This window comes from Dasypus novemcinctus, chromosome 5 (assembly GCF_030445035.2).
Source record: "Dasypus novemcinctus isolate mDasNov1 chromosome 5, mDasNov1.1.hap2, whole genome shotgun sequence".
NCBI classification, from domain to species: Eukaryota; Metazoa; Chordata; class Mammalia; order Cingulata; family Dasypodidae; genus Dasypus; species Dasypus novemcinctus.
Genome location: NC_080677.1, coordinates 294,852 through 307,326, shown reverse-complemented (window position 1 = coordinate 307,326; position 12,475 = coordinate 294,852). Strand labels below are relative to the sequence as shown.

Here is a 12,475-nt window from a genome sequence, read left to right as displayed (position 1 = left end):
GCTTCTGTTGTCGTCAGCGGCACGGGAAGTGTGGGCGGCGCCATTCCTGGGCAGGCTGCTCTTTCTTTTCACGCTGGGCGGCTTTCCTCACGGGCGCACTCCTTGCGCGTGGGGCTCCCCCACGCGGGGGACACCCTTGCGTGGCACGGCACTCCTTGCGCGCATCAGCACTGCGCATGGCCAGCTCCACACGGGTTGAGGAGGCCCGGGGTTTGAACCGCGGACCTCCCATGTGGTAGACGGACGCCCTAACCACTGGGCCAAAGTCCATTTCCCTAGTTATGTCTCCTTGATTAACATTTTCCCAGTAGCTTCCCTCTTGATTTTTAATACCGGAAAAACTGATCCACAAACAATTATTTCTCTCAGCACAACGTTTTTCAGGTGGTGATTATATGAATCTTAATGCAATATTTTTAATAAAATGATATGCAGGAAAATCTTTGATTATACGTAAAAACACTTGGAGAAACATCAGCACCCAGTGTAGATGTTTTGAGAAGGGCATCAGTTGAAAGAAAGCAGATGCTTGTTTCAGGTGGTAGAGCCATGCAAGCCTCCACCATCAGACTCAAGGAACCTTTCTCCTCGTTTCCACCCTTGCATGAATATGTCTCTACAGCTCCATTGTTTTTGGCCGTCATTGTTTGCCTAGTGTTGTAAATAAGCCCCCCAAAAGTTAAAGTGCTCAGATTGTGGAAAATGAAGCAAAGCAAGCAAGGAAAGCAGTAACCACAAAAAAGGGGATGTTACTGCATACAAGGCAGCCGTTAGTTTGCAGCTTTATTGTTTGGCAAACTAGAAGCCATTGTTAGACCTCGTACCTTTCCAACCCTGATAGATGGATTCTATGACTGTAGTTTAGGAAATTGACCTGTGGTTTTGAGGTGAAATGTATGTAATGCATTATAATTTTCCCACTTAAAGTAATGAGAAATAGAGTCCCATTTAATATAGACAAAGGCAAAGAATATCTAATTTCCTGGAAAATAATTCATGCTGATGAGTGGGCGATACCTGTAATTATTAACTTTGTTGGTTATGATAATACTATGACATATTCAAGTGTAGAATGTCTTGATGCCCCCCCCCCCTTTTTTTTTACATGTTGTCATTTACTTTAAAATGCATTAGATAGATGTAGTTACAGGTTTTAGGTTTACAGTTTAACCAGATCAGCATCCTAATTTTCAGGAATTTTCTGAATCAGGTAGTATTATTTGTAAACCTTTTGTAGTGATTATTATGTTTGAAATTTATGAATATTTAACTTTTAGCTGTTTCCTATTTATAATTGAAAATTTTGAATACAGAAACTGTGTACTCAAGGGGATGATAAGTAATTTATATTGAAGGATACCCCCCACCCCCAGAGCTTTCAAATATGCTGCCTTTAGATCTCTTTAACTTACCATCTTTAAAAGAATGGATATAATGATAAAAGAACATCTTCTCAAAAACAAAAACAAAAAACAGGTATTAAGGGCTAATTTCAAAGACAAGTAGAATCCTTTAAATAGGAGAGATGGAGAAGGAAAAAGCAGCAGCTAGTTATTTAGAGAAATTGAGGCAAAATGAAAAATAGTAAAAGTGAGGGCAGAATATTAGATAGAGACCAGAATATTGGAGAACTTCACCTCAAACATTTTTTAAAATTTTGTTCTTTATACAATCTCATTTACCTACAATATACTTTATTAAATATATACAAATACTTTTATATCAATTTTTTGATATAAATTTTTTTTCTTAGCTGACTTCTTGGGCCCATGAGTAAGACTGTGCCCCTTGAAGAAGGCATATATGTCATTCTCCAAAGATTTTCTAACGAAGATCCCTCTCTAGTTCATGTAGAGATCTGGGTCTGTTCTTTAATCTAAAGTAGAAAAAGAGAATAGGTGACAAACTGTACCCTCTATTTGTTACATTGTCCTGTATCATGTGGCTAGTCAGTGTCTGGCTGACCGGTTATTTGGTCAAGTGGGTGGTTAGTCACTAAAGAAAACTGAGAAATTATGAGAAATAGTAAAATTAGGAAGAAGAGGATATAAGTCCAGGAAGGTAATCATTTAATTTGTTATAAGCTAGGAGGAGTTGATTATGTGAGAAGTAAAGAAAAAAGGATCTGAGTTAGCTTAAGATACAAGGAGAATGAATACAAACTTGCAATGAATGGAAACTCAATAGGAATGAATAGGAGGTGGTATGTCTTCTATAGTCTAAGAGGTATTGAGTCACTGTGCCAGAACATTTAGCAAGAAAATGTGTTTAAACTTGTTTCAAGTTTTTTTCACCCCGAATTCTTAGTTTTTTTCATTTTTAAGAAATATATGGTATTTTTTTTTTATGTTGCTCCTTTGGAAACCTAGGGTTTGCCAGAAGGCTTTTCACATAATCGTAAGATAATGTTGTGATGGTAAAAAGGAAAGGCAATAACGCTTTTCTTCGGGGTGGGGCATCGTGCCAGGCATAGCCCTGCTGTACCTGCAGCTGCACCGGGTCACGGGCGACCAGACCTACCTGCTCCGCTCCCTGGACTACGTGAAGAGAACGCTCAGGAACCTGAACGGCCGCAGGGTCACCTTCCTCTGCGGGGACGCGGGGCCCCTTGCCGTCGGAGCGGTGGTGTATCACAAGCTCAGGAGCGACTCAGAGGCCCAGGAGTGCATCGCCAAGTAGGTTTTTTCCATTAAAAAAAAATTAGTAGTCTGGGCTATGATGTGGACCATTGACTATGGGGTGCAGTGATGCTCAGAGATGAACTTACCAGGTGCAATGGATGTATCACGATGATGGGAGAGAGTGTTGCTGTGGGGGGAGTGGGGGGCGGGGGCGGTGGGGTTGAATGGGACCTCATATATTTTTTTAATGTAATTAAAAATAATAATAATAAATAAATATTTTTAAAAAATTAGTTGAATTACATCATTCATATGTGAACATATGTAAACAGTAAGCAGATAGTATAAGTTGTGAACTTACAAAACAAACATGCATATCATCATATAGGGCTCCATACATCACCCCACCACAAACACTTTGCATTGTTCTGAAATTTTTTTTATAAACTATTAAAGAACATCATCAAAGTATTACTACTAACTATAGCCAGTATCTTGCATTTATGTATTTTCCCACACACACCTGTTAGTAACATCCTTATTTGTATTACACGTTTGTTATTGTTCATGAGAAAGCCCCTCATATTTGTCCTGTTAACCACAGCCCATCTTCCACTGCCGGATTCCCCGTGTTATAAAGCCCATGCTTTGTATAGTCCATTCAGAGTTTACGTATGCTCAGTGGATCTCATTTTCATCACAGATTTGCACCATCATCACCTCAGTCAATTTTAGAACATTTTTATTACCCCAAAAGGGAAAAATCCCATTCCTCTTTATACCCTGCTATTCTTGTCCCTCAGGATTTATATAATATCTTCTTTGCCATTGCTGCAAAAATATTACAATTTCATAAGTTACCTTGGTTGTAATCTTCCCGTGTATACCCAATGAGTTTTTGGAACCAGAAATATTTTTTCCCAATTCTCAGCTGGAACTTTTGCTATCGAAAGATATTCAAAAAGGAAATTATTTTTAATTCATCCACTGTTGCAAGCAGGTCTCTGCAAGATGTAAAGAGGTTTGTATATGAATCTTGAGCATAATGGTAGGGCTTCCTTTTTATCCATCCATGTGTTTGTCTTATTTTTTTGTGGAAATAAACATGTTTCTTTGAATTACTTTTTTTCCCCATTTTTACTAAAAGTAAATTCTGCTTGCTTGCCTTGAGTGCATGAAAATTAGCTTAAATGCCTTACACCCACCATAATATTAATCTTAGGCTCAACCTTTAAGTAAATGATTAGATATGCTAATTATGAAACATTAAGGCATATTAACATTTATTGCTCCTATAGTTTTATACTCCTTGAAAAAGCAAAAATCAAGGCTTACTCCCAGATTCTGGTAGATTATCTGGTACATGCTAGTCAGTTGATGTTTGTTGAAAGGCAGAATGACTTGTGAATTCCCAAATGTTGGCTCCATTTTAGAAGCATTTTTATTTAGATTTTAATCTACTTTCTCCTAATTCTGAATTTCGAAGTAGAATGTCTTCTCTTACAGGGCTTAGAACAGATATAAAGGTAGAAATTTTGATGCAAAGATGTTTTATTCTTAATTTTGACACCTGAGAGAGGAAGAAGTGGGAGGCAGTTTTTATTTTATTTCTTATGTGTATTTTATTGAAAGCATGGGTCTTAAATTAAACATAAGTAACAGGTAATTCCTAAAGGGACTAAGTTACTTACTGTTTCAAGGAGCGGTGTTTTAGGCATTCTCCAGGAAAACAAGTTTTTTCTTATTGGTTAGACTAATGCAGCTCCAGAGAGCCGTTGTGTGCCGAGATTCAGAACTTCCCGATGAGCTGCTCTACGGACGGGCAGGTTACCTGTACGCTTTACTCTACCTGAACACGGAGATTGGGCCAGGCACCGTGAGCGAGTCAACTATTAAAGAGGTACTGTGGGCTTGCCCACCCCCTAGCCTCCCCGGCCATCTCCCAGGTTTACTGTTTGAACCTGTCTGATACCATAGGTATATGAGTGGCTGGACTCTGCTGCTAGGTAGGATTAATTTTTTAAAAGAATCTAAAAAAAGATTTAAAAAAAAAGCTCCTGTTTCCCTTTGTTTAAATCCATACTTTTCTTCAGGCTGTATTGGGTTAGCTGTTTTTACTGGAACCAAACAGCGGGAGCTTCAAAAAGACAGAGTGCCTCTCTTTTGTGAGTGGCCTGAACAGGTAGGTGGTCCAGCGGGGTATGGCTAGGGCCTGGTTCTTCCGTCTCGTCCTGCATCCCCTAGGGGCATGTCGGTATCTCAGGCCCAGAGCTCCTTCAGCCCCAGCCCATGGATCGGGTGGAGCCAGTGGAGCAACTTCCTTTTTAAGGATGCGACCTCAAAGTTGCCTGCATCACTTCTGCTTGCGCCCCATTGCCAGAACCTGGTCAAATGGTTGTATCCAGCCATCTAGCTGGGAGGCCAGATGCCTAAAGCTCAGAGGAACTGTTACCAAGAGGATGAAAGACAGAACGAAACGGGGAAACAAATAGTGTCTGCTGCATAGTCACACCAGGCAGGATGGTGGTCTTCTAGTCCTTCACACCTCAGCGCACCTCACTGCATCAGCCGCTCGTCAAGCCGGTCCTGCCAGCCTTTCCAGGGAGAGGGACTGAGCAGTCTGTAGGGGAAGCAGTGCAGCTACTGAGCAACTAAGTGTTCCTTGACTAGTTTGTCTTAATGTAGAATACCCTAAAGTAACATCTTATAGTCAGTTTTTCTAGTTCTAGAAACTGCTTATAGGAAGATCTTTCGATTTCTTCATGAGGCTTCTTAGTATCTTTTTCTATTCTGAGGTTGTCTTCTGATTTCCCTCTGCCTGCATTTACTAATTTATCAAATAAAGATACCTATGTTAGCTACTAACTGCTTAATGATTTTTAGATTGAGCAATCAATATATAATTATATATAAACACCTATTGTTAGTGTTAATCCGGCTAAAGCAAGGCGCATGGAAGTGTTTTACATTTACAGTGTCCCTGTTTCTTTAGGTAGTCCATGCTATTATTGAATCAGGTAAAACTCTGTCGAGGGAAGAGAGAAAAAGTGAACGCTGTCCTCTACTATATCAGTGGCACAGAAAGCAATATGTTGGAGCAGCCCATGGTATGGCTGGAATTTACTACATGTTAATGCAGGTAAGAATAATCTTAAATACTAATAAAGTGACCACAGTACAATATGTAAGATCAGATGTGAAGCGGAAAATGAAATTTATAGTGCAAAGCAAGCAGACTGAAATAAGGCCCTACTTGGAATCATGGGGTGTTTGAGCACTGAGTTAGGAACACACCAGTGAGTGCCTGAGAGCAGATTTTGCATGGTTTTGTACCAGATTAATTGTGTGTTACCCACATTTGGAACTTTTGAATGAGAGAAAGCCTTCAAGGAGCAGAAAGAGTTGCTAGAATCCAGACTGGGCAGACTTTTCATATTCAGTTATCCCCAACTCATCATCAGTTGTGTCGTAAATTTTTAACCAGCTTATAGTTGTGGTTATGGTCTTGTCTCTGGTATCTCCTGAATACAGTACTGACTCTTTTGTTCTGGTTTTTTTAAGGAGGTCCTGGGGATTGAATGCAGGACCTTGTGTGTGGGTGGCAGGTGCTCAACCCCTGCACTGCCCAAGGATTGGCTCTTGTCCGGCAGGGAGAGCCCCACCCCAAGAATCACCTCAGCCCACACGTCCAGCCTTGTGGCCTGCAGTCTCCTTCCCTGCCACATATACAAACTGCTTTTTTTGTTTTAATTAAACCACTCTTGATTCCACTATACCCATAACAGTGTAGTTAATTAACTTATTCAAAATCACAAAGCTAGTAAGTCAAGGAGCATGGATTAGATTTCATATGGCTTTGACTAAAAAGTCCTTTTTTTTTTTTTTTTTTTTTTAACTTCAAATTCCATTTTTTTACCTATTGCTACTCACAAAAGGAAAATAGGAATTTCATATCTACACAGGACTAAAACCCCCTTTTCTGGTAACTACAATTACCAGAAAAGGTGTCTTGTTCTAGAAAGTAAAACGTGCATATGTTCTAATTTGTGAATTTTCTTTATAGTACAGTTACATCTTTCCAAAGTAGCCAAAGTTCCATACCTTTTTTTAAATCGCAGTATTATTCTGGAAGGTTAGTAGATTTTGTGTTTTTTGAGAGTGGCTCAGGAATCTTTTTTAAGCGATGATAACACCCTTAGGGAAAACGTAACCATTGAATACCACACCAATAAACAGCAACCTAATTTACATTCAGGTGTTTAAGTTAACTCTGTTAGACGTTATGGGTTTTATGGAGAGAAACATAAATCATAAAACTTTCCATTCATCAGCTTTTTTTTTTGGTCTACATACCATTTTAATTTTTTAAATATACATAGATCACACAAAATGTTACATTAAAAAATGTAAGAGGTTCCCATATACCCTGCTCCCCACACCCCCCACTCCTCCTATATCAACATTTCTTTCATTAATGTGGTACATTCATTTCATTTGATGAGTACATTTTGGAGCACTGCTACACAGCGTGGATTGTAGTTTACAACTCTCTCCCAGTCCATTCAGTGGGTATGGCGGGATATATAATGTCCTGCATCTGTCCCTGCAGTATCATTGAGGACAACTCCAAGTCCCAAAAATGTCCCAGTACCACACTTCATCAGCTTTTAAAGTAAATAACATGGACACGCTGTGTAGCATTTTGATAGGGTTATGAATTCCAAAAATAGATATTGGGTTATGTTTGTAATCTGGTCTGTACTTGGGCATGATTGAGTTATGATTGGGGCTTTGGGGGGCGGTGGACTTGGCCTAGTGGTTAGGGCGTCCGTCTACCACATGGGAGGTCCGTGGTTCAAACCCCGGGCCTCCTTGACCTGTGTGCAGCTGGCCCACGTGCAGTACTGATGTGCGCAAGGAGTGCCATGCCACGCAGGGGTGTCCCCGCACTGGGGAGCCCCACGCGCATAGGAGTGCGCCCCATAAGGAGAGCTGCCCAGCGTGAAAGAAAGTGCAGCCTGCCTAGGAATGATGCCGCCCACTCGGAGAATTGACACAGCAAGATGATGCAACAAAAAAAAACACAGATTCCCGTGCCGCTGACAACAACAGAAGCGGACAAAGAAGACGCAGCAAATAGACACAGAGAACAGACAACCGGGGTGAGGGGGAAGGGAAGAGAAATAAATAAATAAATCTTAAAAAATGATTGGGGCTTTGATTTGGCCATGTCATTAGAGCATTGAGTCCCCACCTCTTGGTGGGTGGGGACTCACAGATAAAAGGCATGGCAGAGGACAGAGTTGAGGGTTCTTAATGTTAGAGTTTTAATGTTGAAGTTTGATGCTGAAGCCTTAAGCTGGAGCCCTAGAAAGTAAGCTCACAGGGGAAAGAGAAGCAAGACCCTGGAAAGGAGGAACCCAGGAAGCCTGAACCGTCGCAGACTTCAGTAGCCATCTTGCTTCAAAAGTGAAAATAGACTTTGGTGAGGGAAGTAACTTATGCTTTATGGCCTGGAATCTGTAGGCGCCTACCCCAAATCAATATCCTTTACTAAAAGCAACCAATTTCTGGTATTTTGCATCAGTACCCCTTTGGCTGACTAATATACACTGTATAGTAAATATTCTATTAAAAAGTTTCCACCAGTTTTCTTCCAGACCCTTTAGCAGTGGTGTATTGGGAGCAGGCTCAGGAGAGCCGACTGTGCACCTCTGCCCTGTTCCTCGTCACTGCCCACCTACTAGAAAATACTCCATTTGGAAGGCTATCAGAGCAGCACGCACAAACGCTTTTAAAATGTCACTTGCACAAAATGGCATAATAAAGACAATTCTGCCCTCTCCTCCTCTTGAAAATCATCTGATCTAGAAATTATAAATACCAAGACTGAAAGATGGAGGACTGGCAAATGACCTACCAGGAATCAGGAAAGGCACACATAAATGCCTGAAGAGGACAGTGCCACAAGAAGCAAGCCATTTTGCCCTGCAAGACCCTGGAGCTCAGGAATATAAAGCACCATGTGCTATAGACGGTGGCGTACAGGGAGTGAGGTCCCGCAGCAGGAGGGCTGCTATGAAAATCTTCATAAAGCACAGTCAGAGCTCTGAGTGCCACCAAGCACATGAGGTGACTGCTTCCCCCAGCGCCTGCTGGAGCAAAGGAACATAAGTCTGGAGGAACTGAAGTACTCTTTTGACTCAAGAAAGTCAGGCATAGAGGAGAGTTGAAATGAAGCGGAGAACTAAAAATATGGGCTTGAACAAAGGGGGCGTAGATGATGAGACTTCCCTCCCCTGCAGCCAGCCTCGTCTCTCTGCCCAGCTCTGGACTGCACACAGCCACTCTCTCCCACCCCGGTTGGTAACCCTGCCCCCACCCCAGGTGGGGTACTGAAGAATCCTTTTTTGGATATTGGCATTTGGAAGTTTCCATTTTAAAAGTCAGCTAGCCATCTACTCACCCTGCGGTGATTTCCACTATTCAGCAAGCTCCACCCATGCAAAGAGGATAGGTATTGAGCTTTGTACTGCTTACCAGCTCATGCCTCATGAGTACGAACTGACAGCCAGAGAATTACCAGATGTTTGAGGAAAGCCTCCCATCTGAAGGACAGGGACCTAAACTTACAGAGCAAGGGAACTCAGAGAAAACAGAGATAATATAGGAAGCAAATGAAAACTTCAGGAAACAGACTTGGCCCAGTGGTTAGGGCGTCCATCTACCACATGGGAGGTCCGCGGTTCAAACCCCGGGCCTCCTTGACCCGTGTGGAGCTGGCCCATGGGCAGTGCTGATGCGCGCAAAGAGTGCCGTGCCACGCAGGGTGTCCCCCGCGTAGGGGAGCCCCACGTGCAAGGAGTGCGCCCTATAAGGAGAGCTGCCCAGCACCAAAGAAAGTACAGCCTGCCCAAGAATGGCGCCGCCCACACGGAGAGCTGAAAGAACAAGATGATGCAACAAAAGAAACACAGATTCCCGTGCTGCTGACGACAACTAAAAGTTGTAGGTTTACAGAATCATGCATAATATACATAATATAAAGCTCCCATATACCACCCTTTTAACACATTGCACTGGTGTGGTATATTTGTCACAGTTCATGAAAGAACATTTTATAATTGAACTATTAACTGTAATCCATCACCATAGGGTTCACTGTTTATTTTGTACAATCCTATTTTTCTAAAATCTTTATTGTAGTGACACATATACAGTGTAAAATTTCTCCCTTTAGCCATATTCTCATTTATGATTCAGTGCTGTCAGTTACGTTCACAATGTTGCATTACCATCACCACCATCCATCACCTATCAGTGAGATCATATGTTTGTTCTTTTGTGTCTTACTTCATTCAACATGATGTCTTCAAGGTTCATCCACACTGTTGAATGTATCAGAACTTCATTCCTTTTTATGACTGATTAATATTCCATTGTATGTGTATACTCCATTTTGTTTATTCATTCATTGGTTGATGGACTCGGGTTGTTTCCATCTTTTAGCGATTGTGAACAATGCCGTTTATAGCAGTTTGATATGGTTATGAATTCCAAAACTAGATATTGGATTATGTTTGTAAACTGGTCTGTACCTGGGCATGATTAAATTATGATTAGGGCTTTGATTGGGCCACGTCAGTAGGACGTTGGCATGGCAAAGGACAGAGTTGGAACTTTTTGATGCTGGAGATTTTGATGTTGGAGTTTTGATTTGGAGCTTGATGCTGGGGTCTTGAGCTGCAGTCCTGGGAAGTAAGCACACAAAAGAAGGAGATGCAAGCCTTGGGAAGAGAGGATCTGAGCCAGGAGAACACAGAGGCATAGAGATGGCTCTTTAGACCTGGCAGAAACCCCGGGGAGAGAGACAGAGCCGTCTGCTAATAATTTACAGCTGACCTTGTGAAGAGAGGCAAAGTCTAGAGATCTAGCCTCATAGTCTACAGCTGACCTTGTGGAGAAAACAGGACCTGAGCCCAGAGAGAAGCAGAACCCGGGAAGAGAGGAACCCAGGAAGCCTGAACTCTGGCAGATGTTGGCAGCCATCTTGTTCCAACATGTGGCAGAAGACTTTGGTGAGGGAAGTAACTTATGCTTTACAGACTTTTTTTTGTTCCTCAGCATTCCAGGAAAGTGAGGCTTTATTATATTAGCTACAATACAGTGATTTTAAGAAAAAATTAAGTGCTTTCTTTCTGTTTCTTTAAAGCCAGCAGCAAATGTGGACCAAGAAACCTTGACAGAGATGGTGAAACCCAGTATTGACTACGTGCGCCATAAGAAATTCCGATCTGGGAATTACCCGTCCTCGTTAAGCAATGAAACAGATAGATTGGTGCACTGGTGCCACGGTGCCCCAGGTGCCATCCACATGCTCATGCAGGCGTACAAGGTCAGTATCTCCACCTGCCTGGCCAGCGTCCATGTGCCAGGAGCCACTTTCCAGTATCACAGATCAGTTTGGTTTTGGTGAACACATTTGAGTGCAAACTAAAGACCTTTTAGAATTAATGTTTTTCCAAAGTAAATAGACTATTTCACTGTTTACTACCATTGTAGTTAGTGCCACAAGTGTGTGTGTGTTTTAACAGTTCTTGGGCATGTGTTAAAGAAAACCTCCATAAAGTAAAGGCTTTGATTTTAATGAGTATCAAAGCAGTAGAACGTATTTTAACTGCTCAAATAAGCCTTTATTGCTGGATTATTATTATTCAGGAGCTGTTAACTTTGAGTTTAAAATTAAATTGTGATAAATTATAAAATTATCCACAAGAAATGGGTTTGATGCTCAGGTTTTACACAAAAGAGGTCTTATAGGAAAATAGGCAGTGCCTTTCCTGAGCAATTCTGGTGGCTGCAGGTATATTTGAAGACGGCCTTGGTGTGCCAGGCTACAGGGACGCATAGCACACGGTGGTGGCTTCACCCCAGGGATTGGCTGGCTCGTGGTGTAAAAGACAAGAGTCGTGCTGCTCCTCAGAGTCGGCCGCCTTCTGGCACTGGCTCCCCGTGCTTGGACGGCTTGGCCTGCGTCTCTCTCCTGCATCTGCTCTTGGCGTTTCGCTGCCTTCTGGCTCCTCCCCGTCGCTTCTTTCTGACTATATCCAAATTTCTTCTGCTCTTAGAGGCCTCCAGTATGACAGATTAAGGCCCCTTGATTCTGGGCTGCACCGTAAGTAAAAGGCCTCTTCAGGAGGCCCTGTTCAGGCGTCCGTGCACACCACGGGACCACAGGCTAAGACCAAGAACGTGCCTTCCCGTGGGGTGCAGAATTTCGCCTATGACTTTTGGTTTCTTTCCCGGACTAAAATATATCCTGTAAGTGCAAAGCAAGCAGTGCTCTCACTGATTTTTCTTTTAGTGCGTCATGTGTAATAGCTTACACTGGGGGTTATTGTTCATATACCAATAAAAGCACACAGCTGTGCCCATGACTGTTTTCAACACCGTGTTTGAGCATGGTCTTTTAGGCTTGGGAAAATGGATGGAATTAACACAGCAGAATTCATATTTTTACCTGAAAAGAATTTTAAAAACCAGTGCCCAAATCAGTTTTATTTCCCCTTTGTGAGTAACATTACTCAGAAAAATTGTGGGGAATTTCCTGTCGTGACTTATGCTGATTTCTCAGAATTTTGGATGTGCATTTTTATACCCCAACACCTCCAAAAATATTCAAATAATATATAAGTCAGATATGGACATTAAAAAAATAACTTGGGAAGTTGAGATACTTGAAGTGAATGAAGCACAATGAAATCAGAAGAACATAATGATTCATCTTAACAATACTCCAGCTTTTAAATTGAAACCTAATTCTCTTCAGACTGCTGCCTCCCCCTAAGTTTAGT

At 41.8% G+C, this 12,475-nt stretch overlaps 1 protein-coding gene across 1 annotated transcript in view; it reads left to right on the top strand.

The window, feature by feature from the left end:
- LANCL2 (LanC like glutathione S-transferase 2) overlaps positions 1 to 12,475 on the top strand; it is a 57,065-nt gene that overhangs the window by 21,418 nt on the left and 23,172 nt on the right. The window contains exons 3-6 of the mRNA XM_004447887.5: positions 2,468 to 2,675; positions 4,374 to 4,521; positions 5,614 to 5,760; positions 10,834 to 11,016. Coding sequence (XP_004447944.1) covers positions 2,468 to 2,675; positions 4,374 to 4,521; positions 5,614 to 5,760; positions 10,834 to 11,016 — 686 coding nt within the window. The remainder of the gene's footprint in view (positions 1 to 2,467; positions 2,676 to 4,373; positions 4,522 to 5,613; positions 5,761 to 10,833; positions 11,017 to 12,475) is intronic.